We start from the raw sequence: 27,759 nt of genomic DNA on the forward strand, positions 1-27,759 counted from the left end.
CGACTAGCGGTCGGCGTTTCAGGGACAACCAGCGATCAGCAGACAGCAGCAGCTCCCCGGGCACTCAGCAGCGGACGGCTTACAGGGACCCGCAGCCACGGACAGTGTGCAGGGTCCCTAAGCAGCAGCTCCCAGGGCACTCAGCAGCAGACAGCCTCCAGTGACACGCAGCCAAGGATAGTGTGCAGGGTCCCTCAGCAGCAGCTCCCAGGGCACTCAGCAGCAGACAGGGTGCAAGGGTGCTCAGTAGACAGGCTTACAGACTTGCAGGGTCTGGCAGGGTCTCAGCTGTGGTGTCTGACCTTTGAGGAGAAGGCTCATGCAGAGCTGTGGAGACTCCCAACCCTGGGGTATTGCAGAGGGCTACAGTCCTGACCTTTTGGGGGTCTGCAGAGTGGGCAGGGGGGATGGCTGGGGAGGCTCGGTCCCCCTCACCTGAGCCTCGCAGCATCTTTCTGAGAGTAAGATGATTCCAGCAGCATGGACAGGAATACAGAGAGGAGGGCTGCTTCTTGTGCGGGTCTTTTGAAAACCATGTGGGACGCGGCTAGGTTGCCTCGGCAACGGCCGGCCCAGCCCTGTCCATGGAAGCTCCACAGACATCGGAATGTGCAAGGGGGAAGAGAGGGGTGGAGGGATATGGCGGGGGATGGGAGAGGCACTGACAGTCCGTGACACTTAGATTTACTGAACAAAAACGGTTTTCAAAGTGATACTAAAGATTTAATAACAAACATGTCTCACTTACCTGGTCTGTGCAGTGGTTTTGCACACAGCTGTCTCAAGCCCCTTCTTTTCTGGTCTCCTGCCAGCTCTGTGGCTCCCCCCCTCAAGCAGGGCCCTCGGAGAAAGCTACTCTCTCCTGAGGTGCTCCGTTATGCGTCCATAAAACACATAGAGCCATGGCTCATGTGCACATCGTTGGATCGGGATTAGACACAGGTAAGGACTGGAGGGGGGGGGGTAGGTAAAAAGCCTTGCGCCTTTAAAACCTCTTTAATAAATCAGCATAAGGGCCATTACTTACAGTCAAAGCAATATGTTTCTTGTGCTGATGGCAGCAGGATTAGCTTAAATCCTCCATCATCCCACTACCGCCACCAAAATATTCCTGCGTAGTGGGCTTAATAGAGCTGAGGAACATGTCACAGGCACTCGTCAGGAATTTCCACCTCCCTACTCCATTCACAGAAGCTGTACAATGAATGAAAAGTACACTATGAATGGAGTACTGGCAATTTGTGAAAGGTCTGCCTCTTACTTTCATGCGTCACTTTTCATAGTATGGCTTCTATGAATGAGGGAGGGAGCAGAAAGGGAAGGCATATTCATTACTCCTGATGAGTGCATGTGACAGGTCCCTGCGTGTTCATGTTCCCCCAGCATTGTAAGTTTATGGTGATAAGGGTAGGGGTCAAATCAAAGGAAGGAAGACTTACATGCCTGACGAAGGGGTCCTGTGTGGTTCCAAAATGTTGCACTTTCTTTTGTGTTGTGATCTTTTTGCAATAAAAACCTTTTTTTGGACCATATTGGATATCCGTTGTGTGCTAGCGAATATGTACATGTACTCTAAACTAATTCTGCAGCCATCAGAACAAAGGGCACATTGCATTGACTAGTCATGTATGTAATTTTGCTTGTTCTGATTTAAAAAACAAAAAACACTTCTTGACCTAATTTAGGCTTTAAATAAAATCTGAGCCTACACATTGTATACATGGCACACATGCTGTATGCCACCATCCTTGTTCCTACACAATATCATTTAATTACTGTCTCAGAAGCCAGAATCTAACTGGCATGCGCAACACTCCCAGCATTGGTAGCCTATGGCTCACTGCCAAAATACCCCCCACACAACGTTTGTGGTCTGTGGCAGATTTTATAAATAACCCCCCCAAGCATTGGTGGTCAGTAACTGACTGTGAAAATAACCTCCCCAGCATTTGTAGTCAGTGGCTGGCTGGAAAAATTAGGCTTCACCAGCACTGATGGTCAGTGGTTGGCTGAAACAATAAACCCTCCCAGCACTGATGGTCAATGATTGGCTGAAACAATAAACCCTCCCAACACTAATGGTCAATGGCTGGCTGAAACAATAAACCCTCCCAACACTGATGGTCAATGGTTGGCTGAAACAATAAATCCTCCCAACACTTATGGTCAATGGTTGGCTGAAGCAATAAATCCTCCCAACACTGATGGTCAATGGTTGGCTGAATCAATAAACCCTCCCAACACTGATGGTCAATGGTTGGCTGAAACAATAAACCCTCCAAACACTGATGGTCAATGGTTGGCTGAAACAATAAACCCTCCAAACACTGATGGTCAATGGTTGGCTGAAACAATAAACCCTCCCAGCACTGATGGTCAATGGTTGGCTGAAACAATAAATCCTCCCAACACTTATGGTCAATGGTTGGCTGAAACAATAAACCCTCCCAACACTGATGGTCAATGGTTGGCTGAAACAATAAACCCTCCCAACACTGATGGTCAATGGTTGGTTGAAACAATAAACCCTCCCAACACTGATGGTCAATGGTTGGCTGAAACAATAAACCCTCCCAGCACTAATGGTCAATGGTTGGCTGAAAAAATAAACCCTCCCAACACTGATGGTCAATGGTTGGCTGAAACAATAAACCCTCCCAACACTGATGGTCAATGGTTGGCTGAAACAATAAACCCTCCCAGAACTAATGGTTAATGGTTGGCTGAAACAATAAACCCTCCCAGCACTGATGGTCAATGGTTGGCTGAAACAATAAACCCTACCAGCATTGGTGGTCAGGGCCACCATCAGAAATCATTGGGTCCCTGTACCCTCCAAAAGAACATTCTCTAGAATCGAATGGTGAAAGTGTACTTGTAAATCAAAATCCACTACGCAGCTCTCTCTACATGTAGTGACAGCTTATGCCAGAGTGTGCCCCCACTATGGTAACTGTCACGTACCTGATGGGAGACTGAGTTGATGAGGTTGGCCTCACTTGTGTCCCTAGCCCTGACCCCACTGAGGTTGGAACAGGGGGAGTCTAGGGACCAGAGGGACAAGAGCACCAGGAGTTGTTGCTTGTGGCTCTTGCAGATGATGGCCTTGGTAGACTGAGTATCCACTGATTTAGGGCACAGTAACAATAGAACAGGCAGGTACTGTGGATTACTGGATGTGCAGCAGAGCAGGGTAGGTAGCCAGGAACAGGCTTGGAGCAGGGTCAGACAAGCCAGGGTCATAAACAGTCGGGCAGCGCAGTACCGAATCGGAAGAGAAAGCCAAGGTCAGGAGCAGAGCCGAAGTCAGGAACCAGGAGCAGGAGAGCAATCAGAGTAGGGTCAGGAACAAGCCGGGTCAGCAACAAGGGAGGGGGAGCTGAAAGACCAGTCAGCACTGAATCAGCGCGGAAGTGCTCTTTAAATAGCCCACCCAGTGCCGACAGGCGCGCCTGAGTCCTAGTGCCTGCCCGGCGCCATCATCGGTGACAGATGCGCCTGGGTCCTAGTGCCCGCCTGCCTGTATGCCTTGTCGGAATCCTGTGCAGGCGCAGATTCATGCGTTGCGGCAATCTTCTCGTTCCCTAAAAGTAATACTGCCTCAGTGTAACCTCTCCCTTTTCTTCCAGCTATCATTTGGAGACTTCAGAAGCTCTGATTATTGAGCTGTGAGGTTCCAATAGGACAGCTCATAGCACAGAGATACCCACACCCATCCTGCCTGAATGGGTCACAGGGAGAGTTTCAGTATTGGGCACATCCCTGCCATTTTGAATATCGTCAGCCAATACAGGACCAATGCCAGAGCTTTCCAGCACAAAAAAGTGCTAGTTAGATAGAGGAACAATAAGTGTTGGATCTATAAGCTACAATATGGTGACAATGCCTGCCTATATATAGGAAGGCATTGGGAGAGATTTACTAAAAGTGGAGCAGTCAGAATCTGGTGCAGCTATGCATGGCAGCCAATTAGCTTCTAACTTCAGCTTGTTCAATGAAGCTTTGGCAATAAAACCTGGAAGCTGATTTGTTTCTATGTAGAGCAGCACCAGATTGTGTCTGTAGTTATTTAGTGGATAAGGAAGCAATTTTCCATGTAATTGGAGGGAAAGGTATTGGGGTATAGACATTTCAATGCAGGTTTTTCTTTTCTATTCTGATGCTTCATAAATGATTTTAATATGGTAACCTACATTTCCTAGACATAGCACAATTACCTCTGCACATTATCTACTGTATGTTTTTTTTATATTTATTTACAGACAGTGAATAGCTTACAATATGTCGTCTCCCATAGAAGTGTCACAGACTGTAAGACGTCTGAGAGAGAAATTAGTGGAAATATTTGAAGAGGATGTGGATGGATTGTGTGATGAGTTGGACTCCCTCCATCTCCTATCTCTGGAGGAATACATGGATCTCCAGTATGATGTGGATCCCAGGATGAGAACGGAAAAGATGATCGATATTATACTTCAGAAGGGAGAATCAGCCTCAGAGAAACTCCTAGATCATCTCAATAATATGACTCTCAGGTTCCCGGCATTGTCTAATGTATCTCAGCACCTTCTAGAAGGTGAGTATGTTCCTGTAGCAGAGGGTACTCCAAACTTTCTAAACAAAGGGCCAGTTTACTGTCCTTCTGACTTTTTTAGGGGGTACTGTGGCCATTGGAAGTAGAAAATTTTGCAATGTGAGTGGGAAAAAAACAATGCCCCGTCTTTGGTGTCAGTGGGAGGAATTTTGCCCCATCATTGGTAACATTGGGCCTCATTGTTAGTGTCATTAGGAGAAACGGTGCTTCATCATTGGCATCATTGGGAGGAATTATACCCCATCATTGGTTTCATTGGAAGCAATTGTGCCCCTTCAGTGGTGTCAGTGGGGTGAATTATGCCCCATTGTTGACATCATTGAATGAAATAGTGCCTCAAGGGCCAGATAAAAGCAAGTAAAGAGCTGCATCTGTCCCCTGGGCCTTTGGAGACCACTGCTGTAGCACATTGATAGTCACCACAACATAAATATCTTGTTTAAACATCTGTTTGTATGACATGAACAGTGGCTGGGCAGGAAGCAGCCCTGAGCCAGTGTTACTGAGCTGCACTGAGGCTGGAGCGTCCGCTATTGACAATCCAGCTTCAGTGCAAGGCCCCCACCTTACATCCTGCAACAAATTCATGAAGATGTTTCCAACAGTTACATGCATCTGTTTCAAACACTAACATTCTCCATGCAGAGGGGGGGGGGGGGGGGAAAGAATTCTTAAGGGTGTCGTAGACACTGTTTATGAATTCAAGGTGGTAATATTACTAAGGAAGTTCTAAAAGTATGGGCATCGCAAAGGATAAACTTTGGTAAACTACTCCTCAATTTGTTAAGTTACTTCTTTTCCTTTGCTTTGCTTTGAAGTGATCCCTTCCATTGGTAGTTAGTGATCAGTGATGAAGTGTTCATTATATTTGTGCTCAGAGGGGAAATGCCCCCTTACATTGCTGGTCAATGATGAGGCATCCCCTTTCGTCTGTGCTCAGTAGAAAAGTGTCCCCTTTTATTAGTGGCCAATGGAAAAGTACCCCCTTTTGTTAGTGCACAGTGGTGAAGTTCCACCTTGAATTGGTGAAATTCCCTCTTACATTGGTGCTCAGTGGCCAGTTTAATGGTTCATTAAATTCAATTATTATCATTATTATTATATAAATGAAAGCAGAACCAAACTCAAGTAGTGCATTTATTATTTTAAAATTCAGCCTCTGTTACCCTCATTTAGCTATAAATGAACACTCCCAGACTCCAAGTTCCAGCCACTGACCTATTTATACACCAGACATAAATGCTGCTTAAAAACCAATGGAATATGGAACTATGAAACAAAAACATGAGAAGAAATTGCTAAAGGGGTGCTGGACACTGATTTTCACAGGTTATCAAAATGCAAAGTCATTATTTGACTGGCTTGTATTTGGCAGCTCACCACAAAGATTGGGACCAATCTGAGGAGAGGACATTCTCCTGAGTTGGGAATCAAAATGTGATAGGTCCAAGAAAGCTCCAAACAAAAAATTCCAAGGAGTCCAAAGACTTTATTGTTCCACTGGTTACAACAAGCAGCAGAGCAAAGGACAGCCAACGTGTTTCTGGAGCCACACAATCCCCCTTCACCCCTTCATTGGGACTGGGTGAAATGCAGAATGTTAAATGGATGCAAAAGTACTCCCAAGGAGATTGATCCGCAGACAGAAGATGTTCTAAACAACAGTCATTGCTGGTGTTCACAGAAGAAGTGGCAAGCCCTGCTTGTTGTAACCAGTTGAGCAATAAAGACTTTGACTTACAAAAATAAGGATGACAGTCAGGGAGATGAGAGCTTCATTAGCAAGTCAGCACAGAGAGTTCCCAAGTGTCTATCCTGCAATGCTTCTACAAAAGGTTAAGAATATAAATATTTAGAAATGTCTAGGTCTTCTCAGTGATGATTTTAGAAAAGGCCAATTTCAAAACTTGTCATTTTATGAAACAGTTTTGTTGAAACATGTATTTTTTTCAACCTACAGACAAGAAAACCAATTTCCAGGAACTTGTGGAACAGCTAGATATGAAAAATCACTTAACTTCAAAAGTGACTTTGAGTGACATTCTGAGCATTGGGTCCGAGAGCCTGACAGAAGAACAACCTCACAATATAAAGGATATTCCATGGCACGTCTTGAGGAATCTCATGGCTTTGAAAAGAATCTCCCGAAATACCCAACTGAAGAAAAGCACAGCTACTTCAGTTAATATTGATGTGTTTGATATGTTTAAAGCTGAAGTTGACACATCAAGCATAGTTCACCCCCTGGATGTCCTGTGTGTTCTCCTGCATTGTTCAGACAGTTTTCTGCAACAAGAGATTGTAACCAAATTGTCCATGTGCCAGTTTGCTGTCCCTCTACTGCTCCCCCCTGCTGATGATGGGTCACACTGCACCCTCATGTTGTGGGCAATGAGGGACATTGTGAAGAAGTGGAGACCTCAGTTATTAGAAGACAGTAAAGGGTTCATAGAAGAACATGTAGTTAACATTCCAATGCCAATCTTCTCTTTTGTCAGAATAGGGGAAAATAAATTGTCCAAATCTAAAATTCTCAACCAGATTCTAAATCCAGCTCAGCAACATCACAATTTCTTCATCCACCATGATATGGATGGAGGGAACATCAAAAGGAAGATATCTGATGGACTTGTGGAAATTTCCTGGTATTTTCCTTGTGGTAGCTCAGATGTTTTCCCAGAACCCATAGCAGTAACCAACCTACGAGGAGACCTGGAAGCCAACTGGGACCAGTTCACATTTCTGACTCAAGTCTCCTCTGCTGTGTTCATATTTATTGAGAGTATTTCTGAGGATCAATTCAAATTGTTTTCAACCTGTAAAAACAATGAAGCCCAGTATTATTTCATTATCACTCCAGGATCAGGCAAAAATATTAACTCAGAAATACAAACATTCTTAAGGTATTTAATAGAGACATTAAAGGTTAGTACAGATCAAATTATATGTAAGAGGTACAATTCAAATGATGCTGATTTTGTGAAAAACATCCAGGTTCTCCTTGGAAGCTTATTAAGAAAAGACTGCCAAAAGCGTTCACTAGAGAGTATGATAAAACAACCACATGGGCTCCAGATTGATGTAGATGAGAACATTCCTGACTGTCAGAAAGCAAGAGCATGTGCATGTAACATTACATCTGAAATAAAAGATGTTGAAGAGTATAAAAGGAAAATGTTGAGACTTCAGGGGGATCTATGGAAGCAGCTGTCCAAAGTAGAGAAAGAACTTTGCAGAATGACAAAACAAGGGGAAATGGGCACAGAAGAATATCGATCTCAGCTGAAACAACAACGCATTGCTTTGCATCAGGAGCAAAATCAGCATGATTTGACGGAACCCATGATGTTGTTTATTACTGCAATCACTAATTTGTCTCAGGTAGAGAAACAATATTTTCTAAAGTGGATGAAATTAGAACTTGATTTGATTGCAAGAAGGAATCTGTCTTCCTTACAGTTGGAATACAAAGAAAGAAGTAGATCAGATAATCCAGAGGAACTCAAGCAGGTTGACCAAAAAATCTCAGACAGTTCTTTAGGAATTGAACATTTCCTACGAGAGTTAGGACAGTTTTATGAGGCTGAATGTTCTATGGTTAAAGAAAAAATTATTGCAGCAGACAGAGCACAGTTTACAGGACTTCCGGGGATTGCTGCTGACCTTCTAAAGGAAGGATTTCCATTAGAGCTGATTGATGGAGATTCCTCCAACATTCCACTGAAATGGATAACTGATGTTCTGACTGACCTTGATATCAAGACAGGAGGGAAAAGTAAAATAAAAGTAATCACGGTGCTGGGAGTGCAGAGTACGGGGAAGTCCACCCTTCTGAACACCATGTTTGGTCTGCAATTCCCAGTGGCCAGTGGACGATGCACACGAGGAGCCTTCATGACTCTTCTTAATGTGAAAGAGGACTTTCAGGAGGAGTTGGGCTGTCATTTCATCCTGGTGATTGACACTGAGGGGCTCAAAGCTCCAGAGTTGGCCTCTCTGGAGGACAGTTATGAACATGATAATGAACTGGCCACACTAGTGGTTGGGTTGAGTGATATCACCATTGTTAACATGGCCATGGAAAACACCACAGAAATGAAGGATATTTTACAGATTGTGGTCCATGCCTTTCTTCGGATGAAAGAAGTTGGAAAGAAACCAAACTGCCAGTTCATACATCAGAATGTGAGTGATGTGTCTGCTCATGAAAAGAACATGAGAGACAGGAAGAAACTTCTGGACCAGCTGGATGAAATGACCAAAGCAGCTGCAAAAATGGAGAAGAAAGGTGGAATCACATCTTTCAATGATGTGTTGGACTACGATCTAGACAAACACAACTGGTACATTCCTGGACTCTGGCAGGGGGTCCCCCCAATGGCCCCAGTGAACTCTGGTTACAGTGAAAATGTCCATAAGCTAAAAAAGCATTTGTTTGAATTCTTGAAAAACCAGAATGCACCTTGCAACATTGGGGAGTTTATCATATGGATAGAAAGCTTGTGGAAAGCAGTGAAACATGAAAAATTCATCTTTAGTTTCCGTAACAGTCTGGTAGCTGAAGCTTATAATAAATTGTCTATGCAGTATATTCAGTGGGAATGGGAATTTTCAAAAAAAGTCTACAACTTTGTTATCAGAATAGAAAATATTATAAAAAATCAGCCGGCTGAGTGTCTGGATACAGAATCTTTTGAAGAGTACAGGAGAGAACTTCAGTGCCTGATGTCTGAGGAGGAAAACAAAACCCTGGATTTGTTAGAAAAATATTATGATAGTAAGTCTGAAAATGTTCATCTTATAGAACGATATAGGGAAGATTTTAGAATGAGTGTTCAGTTCCTAAGAAAAGATCTAGAAAGAAATGCTTTTAATAAATATAGCGAGGCAGTTTCTATACAGAAAGGAATGTTTGAGATCCAGAAGATTCAGCATCAATATCAGAAGTTCATAGAAGAAAAAATCAGTGACCTCCTGAAAGATAGTAGAAAGGAATCTATAGCGAAGGATGAGGAAATTCGACAGGAATTTGAGTCCATGTGGGAGAAAACACTGAAAGATTTACAGGTAAAGAAAATAGTTAGACGCAATGTTGATCAAGCAATGTTACAGCTACTGAGGAATGACCTGAACAATAGAGGATCTGCTGTACACGAAAAATTAAAGAAGATAAAAAATCTAGCAAGTCATGGACAGCGAACTTTTAAAATGGATAAAAGGTATATTGATTGCTCTTCTTGGAGTGATAGTGTCAAACAGTTTGTGGGCCTACAAAGTGAAACATCTGAAAAGATAGAGAAATTTACTGTCTCACTAATAAATAAGTGTAAAATGTTTGTAAAAGAAAAAGCTGATACCTCAGAGAATTATGACAACACTCACTGCCAAGAATTGCTACATGTGATCAATGAACAACTTAAAAGTAGCAATCTGCCATTTTCAGAAAAATTTGAGTTAGACATCAAACTTATAATTCTTGGAAATGCTGCTGACATGCTTCAAAAGATGCATGACACATTTATCGAAAATAATGATCCAACTGCCTGTCTGGAGAGCCTAAAACCCCAATATTTATTAACATTTCTCAGTATTTTTCAAGAGAAAGATGAAAGCCAGAACAGAGCCAGACAATTCTGTGAGCGATGTCTCAAACCGGCAATCACTGACTATGTCTTCAAACATCTTGGGGAAAAGATAGTGGATGACATCCTAAATGGCTCTGAGCATATCATTTTCAGCAGCAGAAGTTTTTTCCAGTGTAACCTACTAGAAAAATTGTTAGAAGAAATGTCATTTGAAAAATATGTAGAATACATTTGTTCATTTGAAAAATTTTCAGGATCGTGGATATTAAGTTACATCTATAAAAAATACAAGCGCTCAACAACTATGGACAGTTTATGGAAAAACATTCTATCTGCCATCATGAAGGAAATTCAAACAGTACTTAAAGCGAAAGCTTGTTTAGAAAGTCCCAGTATATCATCCTTTTTAGAAAACGCCTGTGAAATGTTGCAAAGGGAACTAGTAATATCACAGAATGAGATGAAAGTGATTGTTTTCCACAACATGGCTGCAGTTGAGCAGTTTTCATCTGACATTCAACGCTTCCTCACAGAGACGGAACAACAAATCGTAACTGAACTGAGATCTTTGGATACTGAGTCTGTGCTTTCCAGGGTTACATTGAAGCCTCAGTGTGAACTTCTAAGGAAGGTAGTTGGATGTGGAAAGCAGTGTCCATTCTGTGGTGTCCCCTGTGAGGCTGGAGGTTTTAACCATAAAGAGCACTTTGCATCTATACACAAATCCTCAGGACTGGGAACATGGAGACGGAGCAGTAATAAAGTTTTGGTCTCGGACATCTGTTCCACTCTTGTTGTTTCTGACAAAAGATTTAAATGTTCTCAAACAAATTGGAAATCTTACCCATACAAGGAGTACCGTACATATTTTCCTAATTGGGCCATTCAGCCTGACCCCACCATTGAGTCTTCAGACTATTGGAAATACATATTTGTACAGTTTAATAAGCAATTTGCAAAAGAATACAGTGCAAGACCAGCTGAACTTCCAGCAGACTGGAAGAAAATCACCAAAGCTCAAGCTCTTAACAGTCTAAAGAGAATATTCAATATGAACTAGCCTCATAAGTTGTTTTGGATGCATAAAATTAGTGCAGAAAATATATACAATTTTTTATAAGATGTGAAAAATTGGTCCTTTACCATAGTGCAATTTTCAGCCTCCTATAGGTGCAAAACACTGCAGAATATTATTACACATAGATACTCGGTTTGCTATTTACCTAACAAGGCTTTTATATGTACACACAACTGATTGGCTGGAAGCATGATTTTAGGGATTTTGTTCCAAGTGCAGAGACTTATCTCCAAAGTGCATTTATGCTGTGGTCATGGCAATACTATATTTTTTGAGCTTCAACTACTGTCTATGACTTCAGTTAGGCAGGAGACCAAACACGAATTCTTCTGCGCTCTAGGACCCAGGCAGGTGGCAAATAGATGGAACCAGAACTGGAAAACAGCAACCACCAGTGCTTCAAAGGTTGCGACCTTCAGTTAGGCAGGAACTGTTTATATTCACATTCATGCCTTGCCTTGCCGCTAGTTCCAAAATTATGAATCATTTGTACTTGATGCAGACTTTTTGGGTCATTTTTAAGACAGATTTGTTGGCCTGGGATAGGTTGTTTATCCGGAAAGTTAGTTGGTATACTTTAGTACTGAGTTGAAATTTAGGGCCAAAATAAGTTGCGGCTTTATTTATAAAGGGATGAAAGTTAGATTTAGCCAAGATTTGTCGTATATTAACCAAAAAATCATTTGTTGTATTTGTATAATTCATGTCGCTGTTATTTGCTGAACCATGAGATTTGCATAGTTCGCATCCGTTCTTATTTTCACATGAAATGGTAGTTTTAGTAACAATCTCCAGTTAACATAAAAGTGATGCTAAATACACACTGTTTAATTTACTTTCTCCCTTCTCTTTCTGTGTGGGGATGATGGCACTGTAAATATTTTAATTAAAAAAAGATCTAATTACCTTTCCTAATCGATATAAAGCTGTCACATGACCCAGCTCTTTTTCAGCCTGTCTGCAGGGAAACAGTGGCAGAAGGAGCTTCTAGTCCTGTGCGACTAGTCACATGTTCAAAATAAAAGAAAAATGCCTTTAGAATCCAGAGTAAAAATAAATAATTATTATCGATAAATTGTTTTAAATTGTCATACAAATATATATTTGGAATAAAATCTTTATTATTTTTTGGCAATAACATGGTGTGGGTGGATTTCTGCCAGTCACAGGCCGTGCCACGCCCCTCCAGCCTGCGTCTTAGAATAAGGGGCATGTGAAGCCTCCATCAACCACTTCCCAACCATCCTATAGCAGATATACTGCTACAGGGTAGCCATTCTCTGCAAAATCACGCACATACATATATATATATGATTTTGCACTTCCTGGTGTAGGGGGCGCACTTCTTCTGCTGTGATTAGTCACAGCAGAGGCCAATCGACAGGTGCTAGCGCCGGCACCCGTTGTTCATCAAGGAGAGTGACAGGACACACCTCTACCTATTTAAACAAGGCAGAGCTTTCTCTTGTCAGCGGCGATCTGCTAGATTTTCTTTCCCTACTGAATAAAATACAGCAGATTGCCTAGTAAAATCACCTTACTGTATACACAAAACACTGGCTAGGCACACAGTTAACCCTTTAACCCCTTCCCAGCCAGTGTCATTAATACAGGTACAGTGTATATTTTTAGCATTCATCACTGTATTAGTGTCACTGGTTCCCACAAAGTGTCAGTTAGTGGAAAATTGTCCGCCGCAATATTGCAGCCCTGCTATAAGTCACTGATCGCTGCCATTACTAGTATAAAAAAAAAATCCAGTATACAGTGGGGAACTGAAGGATCTATAATTTTTATCATAGGTGTATTTTAAAAGATAGAGACAGAATATCAACCAAAATTCCAGAAAAACACATGATACAAATGTTATAAATTGAGTTGCAGTTCAGTGAGTAAATAAAGTACTTGATCCCCCACCAACCAACAACGATTCTGGCTCCCACATCCTGGCTATGTACTCATGTAGTACACAGATTAGTCCTGTCAATGTAAGAAGGTGCTCCTAATGACAACTTGTTATGTGTATAAAAGACACCTGTCCACAGAATCTCTTTAATTTAAACCTTACCACCATGGGCAAGACCAAAGAGCTTTCAAAGGACGTCAGGGACAAGACTGTAGACTTGCACAAGGCTGGAATGGGCTACAAGACCATCATCAAGACGCTTGGTGAGAAGGAGACAACTGCTGGAGCGATTATTCACAAATGGAAGAAACACAAAATAACCATCAAGCACCCTTAGTCTAGAGCTCCATGCAAGATTTCGCCTCATGGAGTAAGGATGCTCATGAGAAAAGTGAGGGATCAGCCCAGAACTACACTGGAGGAGCTTGTGAAAGATCTCAAGGCAGTTGGGACCACAGTCACCAAACAAACCATTGGTAACACAATACACCGCCATGGATTGAAATCCTGCAGTGCCCACATGGTCTCCTTCCTCAAGAAGACACATGTACAGGTCCATCTGAAGTTTGCCAATGAACATCTAAATGATTCAGAGAAGGATTGGGAGAAAATGCTGTGGTCAGAGGAGACCAAAATTGAGCTCTTTGGCATTACCTCAACTCTGGAAGAAAAATGCTGACTATGACCCTAAGAACACCATCCCTACAGTCAAGCACGGAGGTGGAAACATTATGCTTTGGGGCTGTTTCTCTGCTAAAAATACAGGCCGACATTGCCGCATTGAGGGGCCAATGGATGGGGCCATGTATTGTAAAATCTTGGATGAGAACCTTCTTCCCTCACCCAGAACACTGAAGATGGGTCAAGGATGGGTCTTCCAGCATGACAATGACCCAAAACACACCACAAAGGCAACCAAGGAGTGGCTCAAGAAGAAGCACATTCTGGATTTAGAGAAGATCTGTAAAGGAGAGTGGACCAAAATCCCTCCTGAGATGTCTGCAAACCTGGTTACCAACTACAAGAAATGTCTGTGCTTGCCAACAAGGGTGTTTCCATGTTTTGCTTGGGGATCAAATACTTATTTTACTCACTGAATTGCAACTCAATTTATAACATTTGTATCGTGTGTTTTTTTCTGGAATTTTGGTTGATTCTGTCTCTATCATTTAAAATACACTTATGATAAAATTTATAGACCCTTCATTTCTCTGTAAGTGAGCAAACTTACAAAATCTGTAAGGGATCAAATCATTATTTTCCCCATTGTTTATACCATAGTTTGTAGACACTATAACTTTTGTGCAAACCAATCAATATATGCAGACTGGGATTTTTTTAAAACAAAATATGTAGCAGCATACATTTTGGCATACATTTATGAAGAAATTTGATGATTTTTAAAAATGTATTTTTGGATATGTTTTACAGCAAAAAGGAAAAAATATTGTTGTTTTTTTTAAATTTGTTGTTTTTTTGTTTATAGCTTAGAAAATAAAACCCCATTGGTGAACAAATACCATGAAAAGAGATCTTTATTTGTGGGAAAAGAAGACATACATTTCATTTGGGTATAACGTTATATAGTTAGTCTGGCTGAAAAAAGACAAAAGTCCATTCAGTTCAACCATAACAAAAAAGTTATAATTCTATACCCACAGTTGATCCAGAGGAAGGCAAAATAACCAGCAAAAAAAATTCCTTCCTGATCTCCCGAGAGGCAATCGGATATTCCCTGGATCAACTTTACCTATAAATGTTATATCCAGTTATATTCTGTGTATCCAAGAAAGAATCCAGGACTTTCCTACAGCAATCCACTGAGCTGGCCACAACCAACTCTGGAGGGAGTCTATTCCACATTCTCACAGCTCATACTGTGAAGAAACCTTTCTGTGTTTGTAAAGAGCATCCCCTTGTCCTTTTTTTTTATAATTTAAATATTTATTCATTTTTCCATTTTTAATACATTTCATCAACACATTGTAGGTATATATATATATATAACGAAATATATTCTATAAAATTATATTATCCAACATTTCTACTTTATTTACTCTATACAACATTTCCCTCCCAACACCGCCCCCCACCCCAAGTCCCCTCTGCCTATCCTACCTTTTCTCTGCATCTTCTTACATCAGCAAGTGAAGTTTTTCTGTTGTTATCTTTTATTCTTTCCTATACTTCCTGTATAATCTAGCTTTTTCCCAGTTCTCCCATTTCCCATAATAGGCCTCCAACCTATCTTCTTGGATATGACTCAACCTTTCCATCTTTTTGATCTGCTCAACTCTTTCAATCCAGTCCTCTTCCTTCGGTACCTCTGTTTGACGCCAGAACTTGGGTATCAGAGCTTTTGCAGCATTAATATAGTTCCATATCCCTGATTTTTTGTATTTATTTACAGTTATATCCATGTTATGCAAAATACATACTTCTGGGTCTAGTTCTATATCTATTTCTGTCAATTTTCCTATCAAGTGGATTACTGTTTTCCAGAATAACTGGATTTTAGGGCATCCCCACCATATATGGTATGTAGTGCCTACCTCTCCACATCCCCTCCAACACAGTGGTGAACTCTCCCCACATATCTTATTTTCAACATTTGGTGTGATGTGCCATCTCGTCAAACACTTATAGTTCATCTCTACCTCTCTCATAGAGACGTTCTCGTGAATTAATCTATACATTCTCCTCTGCTTTTCCTCATCTATCACAACTCCCATATCCATTTCCCATTTTGTTATATATGTTGGCTTTGTGTATGTGTCTAATTCAGTGAGCATCCCCTTGTCCTGTGACGACCTCATGGTTCACTATATGAACCACTGATGTATTTATACATGGAGATCATATCCCCCTTATGTATTATACATGGACATCATATCCCCCCTTATGTATTATACATGGAGATCATATCCCCCCTTATGTATTATACATGGAGATCATATCCCCCCTTATGTATTATACATGGAGATCATATCCCCCCTTATGTATTATACATGGAGATCATATCCCCCCTTATGTATTATACATGAAGATCATATCCCCCCTTATGTATTATACATGGAGATCATATCCCCCCTTATGTATTATACATGGAGATCATATCCCCCCTTATGTATTATACATGGTGATCATATCCCCCTTATGTATTATACATGGAGATCATATCCCCCTTATGTATTATACATGGTGATCATATCCCCCCTTATGTATTTATACATGAAGATCATATCCCCCCTTATGTATTATACATGGAGATCATATCCCCCCCTTATGTATTATACATGGAGATCATATCCCCACCTTATGTATTATACATGGAGATCATATCCCCCTTATGTATTACACATGGAGATCATATCCCCCCTTATGTATTATACATGATGATCATATCCCCCTTATGTATTATACATGGAGATCATATCCCCCTTATGTATTATACATGGAGATCATATCCCCCCTTATGTATTATACATGGAGATCATATCCCCCCTTATGTATTATACATGGTGATCATATCCCCCCTTATGTATAATACATGGAGATCATATCCCCCCTTATGTATTATACATGGAGATCATATCCCCCCTTATGTATTATACATGGAGATCATATCCCCCCTTATATATTATACATGGAGATCATATCCCCCCTTATGTATTATACATGGAGATCATATCCCCCCTTATGTATTATACATGGAGATCATATCCCCCTTATGTATTATACATGGAGATCATATCCCCCCTTATGTATTATACATGGAGATCATATCCCCCCTTATGTATTATACATGGAGATCATATCCCCCTTATGTATTATACATGGAGATCATATCCCCCCCTTATGTATTATACATAGAGATCATATCCCCCCTTATGTATTATACATGGAGATCATATCCCCCCTTATGTATTATATATGGAGATCATATCCCCCTTATGTATTATATATGGAGATCATATCCCCCCTTATGTATTATACATGGTGATCATATCCCCCTTATGTATTATACATGGAGATCATATCCCCCTTATGTATTATACATGGTGATCATATCCCCCCTTATGTATTTATACATGAAGATCATATCCCCCCTTATGTATTATACATGGAGATCATATCCCCCCCTTATGTATTATACATGGAGATCATATCCCCACCTTATGTATTATACATGGAGATCATATCCCCCTTATGTATTACACATGGAGATCATATCCCCCCTTATGTATTATACATGATGATCATATCCCCCTTATGTATTATACATGGAGATCATATCCCCCTTATGTATTATACATGGAGATCATATCCCCCCTTATGTATTATACATGGAGATCATATCCCCCCTTATGTATTATACATGGTGATCATATCCCCCCTTATGTATAATACATGGAGATCATATCCCCCCTTATGTATTATACATGGAGATCATATCCCCCCTTATGTATTATACATGGAGATCATATCCCCCCTTATGTATTATACATGGAGATCATATCCCCCTTATGTATTATACATGGAGATCATATCCCCCCTTATGTATTATACATGGAGATCATATCCCCCCTTATGTATTATACATGGAGATCATATCCCCCCTTATGTATTATACATGGAGATCATATCCCCCCTTATGTATTATACATGGAGATCATATCCCCCCTTATGTATTATACATGGAGATCATATCCCCCCTTATGTATTATACATGAAGATCATATCCCCCCTTATGTATTATACATGGAGATCATATCCCCCCTTATGTATTATACATGGAGATCATATCCCCCCTTATGTATTATACATGGTGATCATATCCCCCTTATGTATTATACATGGAGATCATATCCCCCTTATGTATTATACATGGTGATCATATCCCCCCTTATGTATTTATACATGAAGATCATATCCCCCCTTATGTATTATACATGGAGATCATATCCCCCCCTTATGTATTATACATGGAGATCATATCCCCACCTTATGTATTATACATGGAGATCATATCCCCCTTATGTATTACACATGGAGATCATATCCCCCCTTATGTATTATACATGATGATCATATCCCCCTTATGTATTATACATGGAGATCATATCCCCCTTATGTATTATACATGGAGATCATATCCCCCCTTGTGTATTATACATGGAGATCATATCCCCCCTTATGTATTATACATGGTGATCATATCCCCCCTTATGTATAATACATGGAGATCATATCCCCCCTTATGTATTATACATGGAGATCATATCCCCCCTTATGTATTATACATGGAGATCATATCCCCCCTTATATATTATACATGGAGATCATATCCCCCCTTATGTATTATACATGGAGATCATATCCCCCCTTATGTATTATACATGGAGATCATATCCCCCTTATGTATTATACATGGAGATCATATCCCCCCTTATGTATTATACATGGAGATCATATCCCCCCTTATGTATTATACATGGAGATCATATCCCCCTTATGTATTATACATGGAGATCATATCCCCCCCTTATGTATTATACATAGAGATCATATCCCCCCTTATGTATTATACATGGAGATCATATCCCCCCTTATGTATTATATATGGAGATCATATCCCCCTTATGTATTATATATGGAGATCATATCCCCCCTTATGTATTATACATGGTGATCATATCCCCCTTATGTATTATACATGGAGATCATATCCCCCTTATGTATTATACATGGTGATCATATCCCCCCTTATATATTTATACATGAAGATCATATCCCCCCTTATGTATTATACATGGAGATCATATCCCCCCCTTATGTATTATACATGGAGATCATATCCCCACCTTATGTATTATACATGGAGATCATATCCCCCTTATGTATTACACATGGAGATCATATCCCCCCTTATGTATTATACATGATGATCATATCCCCCTTATGTATTATACATGGAGATCATATCCCCCTTATGTATTATACATGGAGATCATATCCCCCCTTATGTATTATACATGGAGATCATATCCCCCCTTATGTATTATACATGGTGATCATATCCCCCCTTATGTATAATACATGGAGATCATATCCCCCCTTATGTATTATACATGGAGATCATATCCCCCCTTATGTATTATACATGGAGATCATATCCCCCCTTATGTATTATACATGGAGATCATATCCCCCTTATGTATTATACATGGAGATCATATCCCCCCTTATGTATTATACATGGAGATCATATCCCCCCTTATGTATTATACATGGAGATCATATCCCCCCTTATGTATTATACATGGAGATCATATCTCCCCTTATGTATTATACATGGAGATCATATCCCCCTTATGTATTATACATGGAGATCATATCCCCCCCTTATGTATTATACATGGAGATCATATCCCCCCTTATGTATTATACATGGAGATCATATCCCCCCTTATGTATTAAACATGGAGATCATATCCCCCTTATGTATTATACATGGAGATCATATCCCCCCTTATGTATTATACATGGAGATCATATCCCCCCCTTATATATTATACATGGAGATCATATCCCCCTTATGTATTATACATGGAGATCATATCCCCCTTATGTATTATACATGGAGATCATATCCCCCCTTATGTATTATACATGGAGATCATATCCCCCCTTATGTATTATACATGGAGATCATATCCCCCCTTATGTATTATACATGGAGATCATATTCCCCCCCCTTATGTATTATACATGGAGATCATATCCCCCCTTATGTATTATACATGGTGATCATATCCCCCCTTATGTATAATACATGGAGATCATATTCCCCCCCCTTATGTATTATACATGGAGATCATATCCCCCCTTATGTATTATACATGGTGATCATATCCCCCCTTATGTATTATACATGGAGATCATATCCCCCCTTATGTATTATACATGGAGATCATATCCCCCCTTATGTATTATACATGGAGATCATATCCCCCCTTATGTATTATACATGGAGATCATATCCCCCCTTATGTATTATACATGGAGATCGTATCCCCCCCTTATGTATTATACATGGAGATCATATCCCCCTTATGTATTATACATGGAGATCATATCCCCCCTTATGTATTATACATGGAGATCATATCCTCCCTTATGTATTATACATGGTGATCATATCCCCCCTTATGTATAATACATGGAGATTATATCCCCCCTTATGTATTATACATGGAGATCATATCCCCCCTCATGTATTATACATGGAGATCATATCCCCCCTTATGTATTATACATGGTGATCATATCCCCCCTTATGTATTATACATAGAGATCAGATCCCCCCTTATGTATTATACATGGAGATCATATCCCCCCTTATGTATAATACATGGAGATCATATCCCCCCCTTATGTATTATACATGGAGATCATATCCCCCCCCCCTTATGTATTATACATGGTGATCATATCCCCCCTTATGTATTATACATAGAGATCATATCCCCCTTATGTATTATACATGGAGATCATATCCCCCCTTATGTATTATACATGGAGATCATATCCCCCCCTTATGTATTATACATGGAGATCATATCCCCCTTATGTATTATACATGGAGATCATATCCCCCTTATGTATTATACATGGAGATCATATCCCCCCTTATGTATTATACATGGAGATCATATCCCCCCTTATGTATTATACATGGAGATCATATCCCCCCTTATGTATTATACATGGAGATCATATCCCCAACTTATGTATTATACATGGAGATCATATCCCCCTTATGTATTATACATGGAGATCATATCCCCCTTATGTATTATACATGGAGATCATATCCCCCTTATGTATTATACATGGTGATCATATCCCCCCCTTATGTATTATACATGGAGATCATATCCCCCCTAATCTCCTCTTCTCAGTAAAGAATAAATTCAGTTTCTCTAATCTCTCCTCATAGCTGATCTCCTCCATGCCTCGTATCAGTTTGGTTGCCCTTCTCTGTACTTTCTCCAGTTCCCCAATGTTCTTTTTGTGAATTGGAGTCCAAAACTGAACTGCATATTCCAGATGAGGTATTACTAATAATTTGTACTGGGGGGGGGGGGATGTGATATCTCTCTCTCTGGAGGCTATACCTCTCCTAATACAAGAGAGGATTTTGCTCACTTTGGAACCCGCAGCTTGGCATTGCTGGGCTTTGTTAAGCTTGTGATCTACTAGAACCCCCAGATCCTTCTCCACCATTGACCCCCCAGATGCTTCTCCACCATTGACCCCCCCAGATCAGAGGCGGACTGACCATTCGAGCACTCGGGCACTGCCTGAGGGCACGGGGTCATTAAGGGGCCCCATGAAATTCCCCTGGTACCTTTTATAGGCCTCTCTGGGTGTGCTTTGAGTGTGGGCAAGGACACAGGAGCCCCATGATCCCCTATTGCCTGGGGGCCCCATGAGTTGTCAGTTCGCCCCTGCCCCCAGCTCCTTTTCCACCATTGACCCCCCCAGATCCTTCTCCACCATTGACCCCCCCAGTTGTCCCCCCCCCCTAGTATGTATGATGCATGCATATTCTTAGCCCCCAGGTGCAGAACCTTACATTTATCAGCATTAAACCTCATTTGTCACATAGTTGCCCAATTAATGCAAGTTGCATGAATGTGCAATTGTCAGTTAAAGCTGGTTAGTGAGCATGACGGAAGAGGGATGGAGTGGACTGTCATTTACCACTCTGTATACGCCCATATGTGTGATTCTATAGTCACATGGGACACTCAGATGTGATAGGAAGGAAATGCTCAGCCAACCCTGCTCTGCGAAATCCCTAGCTGAATTGGGGACATGGACAGGAGAGGGAAATGGAGAGCAGCAGGATCAATCCGATTTTTTTCAGAATACAGAAAATGAATGTCATAGTAGTGAGTAGAGTGAGTGTGAACCCCATGTCATACAACATTTATTGGTAGTTTTTTATGATGTGGGTTTAGTGACACTGTAATCCCATTCTAATATGGTGGCAAATGCAGTGATTTTCAACAATTTCCTTCAACAGTATGGTGACCTCTTCTTTATCGAGGTCCATGTTTGCTACACAGTAACTTCAAATTGAAGGGTAACTGTAGGCAAAACTTTTTTTTTCTAATTTTAGGTTATGGGAGGACTACAACCCCGTCAGTTTTCTTTACTTCACTTCCTGACCCATAGCCAAGACAGGAAGTGAGAGAAAATCCTTCCAAAGTGAGGGAATCCCAATGTGTCACCAAAAACAATGTACCCATTGGAAGATTTGCCTTCCATTAGAAGTCACAAGACTGCTCTAACTGCTGAAGAGAAAAGGTATTTAGCAGTTTATATTCACTAAAATAATTGCATTTTCATGTTCTGTGTACTGTGGGAGACCGGATATAGTGAATGCAGGGTCCGGGGAGAGTGGATATAGTGAATGCGGGGTCCGGGGAGAGCGGATATAGTGAATGCAGAGTCTGGGGAGAACAGATATAGTGAATGCAGGGTCTGGGGAGAGCAGATATAGTGAATGCGGGGTCCGGGGAGAGCGGATATAGTGAATGCAGGGTCCAGGGAGAGCAGATATAGTGAATGCGGGGTCCGGGGAGAGTGGATATAGTGAATGCGGAGTCCGGGGAGAGCGGATATAGTGAATGCGGGGTCCGGGGAGAGCGGATATAGTGAATGCGGGGTCCGGGGAGAGCAGATATAGTGAATGCGGGGTCCGGGGAGAGCGGATATAGTGAATGCGGGGTCCGGGGAGAGCGGATATAGTGAATGCAGGGTCTGGGGAGAGCAGATATAGTGAATGTGGGGTCCGGGGAGAGCGGATATAGTGAATGCGGGGTCCGGGGAAAGCGGATATAATGAATGCGGGGTCCGGGGAGAGCGGATATAGTGAATGCGGGGTCTGGGGAAAGCGGATATAGTGAATGCGGGGTCCAGGGAAAGCGGATATAGAGAATGCGGGGTCCGGGGAGAGTGGATATAGTGAATGCGGGGTCCGGGGAGAGTAGATATAGTGAATGCGGAGTCCGGGGAGAGTGGATATAGTGAATGTGGGGTTCGGGGAGAGTGGATTTAGTGAATGCGGGGTTCGGGGAGACCCTCCCACCAACAACTGACCCCTCAGCAACATAAGACCACCCAGCAACAATAGATCCATATAAGCAACCTTATAACCCCCAGCAGAAACAACCGATCTCCCAGCAGCCAGCAACAATAGACCCCCCCCCCACAGGAGAACCCTCCCACCAACAACTGACCCCTCAACAACATATGACCACCCAGCAACAACAAATGCCCCAGCAGCCAGCATCGATAGACCATCCAGCACACCCCCCCGCTTGGCATTACATACATTCAGTGTAGAAGGTTCTAGAACCCCCCGTTGCTGCTGAAAAAAAAGCCCTGCAAAGAACACAGACTCTGCACCAAAGGAGCTTACACTCTAATATCCCACTGCAGTCACTTAAAAAACATAAGCCTAATACATACACAGTGCATGGATCCATCATCTGCCCCCCATGCAGCTCTAATGTCCTCTTTACAATCATCGAATGCACACGAGTGGGAAACATAACAGGTGACTAAAAACAACAAACACAAGGAGAACAAAAAACTGTGGTGGGAACTAAACCAAAGACCCCGGCCCAGCATGGCTACAGTGCTAAACCACGATGAATCTAAGAAGACATGAACTGGCTGTAGCCATCTTTGCCTCATTAGGGATATGCAATGGGATATGAAACGCAGCGCCATCTAAAAATACAACAAAATTAATGTTTCCTTTTCTTAGAAACAAAACTGAAAGTAATGAGAGAATATCCAACTTTCATTGCCTCGTACTCCATGAACCATGAAAGTCACAGAGAGCTTTTTTTTTTCTTTTGATATGAAGAGTTTTGATTCTCCGATAAGCTCAATGTTTATTTTATTATCCGCCCTCCTCAGGAAGTCTTCGTCACTTTAGTGATTTTGCTTCTTGTAATTTCTTTTCTGCAGGGCCAGTTTTTTCATTTTCAAACAATAAAAAGAGAAACATTCCCAGCTCAACTTACCAACCAGCTTGCAAACAAACCAAATTAGCCTGTATAACAGATTGCATTAAAAACAGGGGTTTAGTTCGCACACATTTGCAAACACATGCGTAAGCTACAGAGCCTCGTCATGGCACCCCGACATTCTGCAAATCCTAACTCTTCCAATTTTGAGAGCCCCCATAGTAGAGGCACATGCATTTAATGGATAGACTGAGAGGCTCAGCAGCTTCCGCCTGGCAGTACTCGGGTCGTTGGTTCAAATCCCAGCCACAATACCACCTGCCTGGAATTTGCATGTTCTCCCTGTGCCTGCGTGGGTTTCCTCCGTGTACTCCAGTTTCCTCCACACTCCGAAGACATGCTGGTAGGTTAACTGGCTCCTGTCTAAATTGGCCCTAGTATGTGTATGTATGAATGTGAGTCAGGGACCTTAGTTTGCACCCCAACTTGAGGGTTAGGGACTGATGTGAATGTACAATATATATGTAAACTGACAGAGCTATATAAGTACCTGAAATAAATAAACTGTGAATCTTAGTTATAGGCAACCATTTTTTCTGAATGAAAACTATTGTGAATAGCTGTGATTGGCCGGATGAGCTGTGATTGGTACAGATGAGCTGTGATTGGTACAGATGAGCTGTGATTGGCCCTGCCTGTACCATGTGATCACTGTGACCAATCACAGAACGCATATTAATAGTACAAAATGAATGGCATGAAACAAGGCCATTCATTGTCAGGTAATCAGCTGTGACTGGCCACAGCGATTACTTGGTACCAGCAGTGGGCCACTACAGTGATCCGTTATTGGTCATGTCCAGTGGACACAGCGGGTGACAGATCATGCTGAGCTTGATTCGTGGGGCGTGCGCGAAGCATGATCCTGGGAGGACATCATATTACCATAGGGGTAAATACAAGCACTGTATGTGTCTGGATGTAACCTGGTATTAGCCTCTTACAGTCCCTGTACAGCAGAGCTGGAGTGTAAGAGGAAGAAACAGCACAAATAGCTGTCCAGAACCATGCTGATAGGAGTAGAGAGCAGAGTGACAGACAGATGTGCTTCTTTTCCTTCCACTGTCCAGTCACAGTCTGGGGGAGGGTCCAGGAAGACCTAGGCTCAGAAGAAGTAGGTGGATTGATGTTCACTATCAGAGTGAGGACATCTAGTGGCAGAAAAAAAGTACCTGGAAGAAATCTCTTGTGAATGTTGCAACAAAAGCTGGTTTTGTCATTTTATCTTTCAAGGGGCTGTTTATTTTTATATTGTTATTTTTGACTAAGGTTCTGCTTCAAACACTCACTACCTGAACCTGGCCAAAAACAAAAATGCACATGGAGTATGTGTGCTTAGTGACGGAACAGGAATGTCCAAAAGGCAACCAAGGCAGAGGTCTAGGACTTGATGGCTGTCCAGGAGGATCTGGAAAAATCTTAGGGCCCATGTATACTGCAGCTGACAAACTGACGTTCAGGAGCTGTTCTGCGTTTTTTTCAGCAGCCCCTGAACTCCCCCTAATGTTCTCCTCTGTGTCCATGTACACATCGTCCTTTACAGGCAGTGGAGTTTACATTCGTTTTTTTTGAACACAGAAAACTTGCGTTCAGGAGAAGACTTTATTAGCGGTTCAAACGCCAAATGCTTGTAAACGTGGCTATCCGCATTTATAAGCATTTGTGTTTGGAAGCGTTTTTAACTGTTTCATATCCAGATGCTGTCCAGAGCCTTTTTTCATCATCAGAAATGCATGCAAAGTATTCAAATAGACCCGGTACACCAGCGCAGTCAGTTCCAGGTTTCACATGAAGGAAACAATGGTAGAACGTGCCGCATTATGCTCATGATGGGATCCATAGTGACTACAACCAGAAAAGACAGGTCATCTCAACACATTCTGCTCTCTCTGCTTCTGCTCTCTCTATTTCTCTCAATATGTCTGAAATAGTTAATTTTTTACTGTTTTTCAGTGCATTCTGGGCAATTTGTAAGGTCTCCTGAGGTTATCTTTTAAAAATGCTTCTAAACGCAAACACGCATTAGCGCGGTATTCAAATGCGGCTAAACAGAAGTTTTTTCATCTACATTTTCCAGCAGTCAGTTTCCATCATTCAGAAGTGTTTTCCAAACGTCCCGTGTACATGGAGCCCTTATAGTTCAATCACTCAAAGCTGTGCACCACCCTGTCTCTGTACAAGGGAGGGCAAGGGGTAGGACAGGCCAGTACACACAATGTAAATGGAATGGCTTCTCTGTGCTAGCAGTGGCGGAACAAATATTAACTCCCAGCCTGGATACTGGAAATGTTAGTTTCATTTCTCAGGAATCGCTCTGCATTTCCCCTCCACACCCTCCCTATATATATCAAAGAACAGACCTGAGTGACACCTTATATCCAGATCTCCTCTCTGCAGAACAGAACAATGAATAGACGGTGAGTGGATTACAGACAATTCTCCTTTCTTTTCCTGTGAGTTCATCTCATTTGTCTCTACAGCTCACTTATCATATGAATCTTGGTGGATTCTTGATATCTAAATTTACTTTTAGAATTCCCTGTGTGGGAAGGAGCAGATATAACAAAGCAGCTGTAGTGTATGGGAATATGAAATGGTTATTGAGTGGCGTTCATCTAAAAGACAGCTTTTTCTTTTAACTTAGTTAATGTGATATGATAATACAAAATGTAATATTTGTATAGAAGCCCTGCAGAGTTCATATACAGTATTCATAGTGCAGAGAGATAACTTCTGATCACGTGTGCACATTGCACATCATCACTGATCTTTACGCTGTTACACATTACATTTGCTTCAATGTGTATGAAGTACGCAGTATTAATCAGTGCTAAATACTTTCATAATGTGCTCAAAAAAACTAATAAACCTCTTGTAAATAGTGTTTGGAAGCAAAAAATATCCATACCTATCAGGGGCGGACTGACAACTCATGGGGCCCCCGGGCAATAGGGAATCATGGGGCCCCTGTGTCCTCGCCCACACTCAAACCACTCCCAAAAAAGCCTATGAAAAAGGTACCAGGGGCATCTCATGGGGCTCCTTACTGACCCCGGGCCCTCGGGCAGTGCCCGGGTTTCCAAATGGTCAGTCCGCCCCTGGTACCTATTCAACCATCCACATGTGTCACTTTAAATGTGAAATGCACAGCCATACTACCAGTTGTAATCTCAAACGTGTTTAAATATAAGAAAGATGAAAAATACAGTGGAAACAAAACATCCATGTGTACCACTTCAAATATCCATGTGTACCTCTTCAAATATCCACGTGTACCACTTCAAATATCCATGTGTACCACTTCAAATATCCACGTGTACCTCTTCAAATATCCATGTGTACCACTTCAAATATCCATGTGTACCACTTCAAATATCCATGTGTACCTCTTCAAATATCCATGTGTACCACTTCAAATATCCATGTGTACCTCTTCAAATATCCATGTGTACCACTTCAAATATCCATGTGTACCTCTTCAAATA

General features: G+C 41.5%; 1 protein-coding gene across 1 annotated transcript; it reads left to right on the forward strand.

Annotated features, from left to right (window-relative positions):
* The first annotated feature begins 4,281 nt into the window (after positions 1-4,281).
* On the forward strand, positions 4,282-13,051 carry LOC149448856 (up-regulator of cell proliferation-like). Its single transcript, XM_089694170.1, has 2 exons — positions 4,282-4,576; positions 6,555-13,051. Exons 1-2 carry the CDS (start codon positions 4,282-4,284, stop codon positions 11,237-11,239), a joined length of 4,980 nt encoding a protein of 1,659 aa, XP_089550296.1. The 3' UTR covers positions 11,240-13,051.
* Positions 13,052-27,759: the final 14,708 nt, after the last annotated feature.

Source organism: Staurois parvus, unplaced genomic scaffold (genome assembly GCF_062004578.1).
Source record: "Staurois parvus isolate SC_StPar_1 unplaced genomic scaffold, SC_StPar_1.0 ptg000654l, whole genome shotgun sequence".
Classification (NCBI taxonomy): domain Eukaryota; kingdom Metazoa; phylum Chordata; class Amphibia; order Anura; family Ranidae; genus Staurois; species Staurois parvus.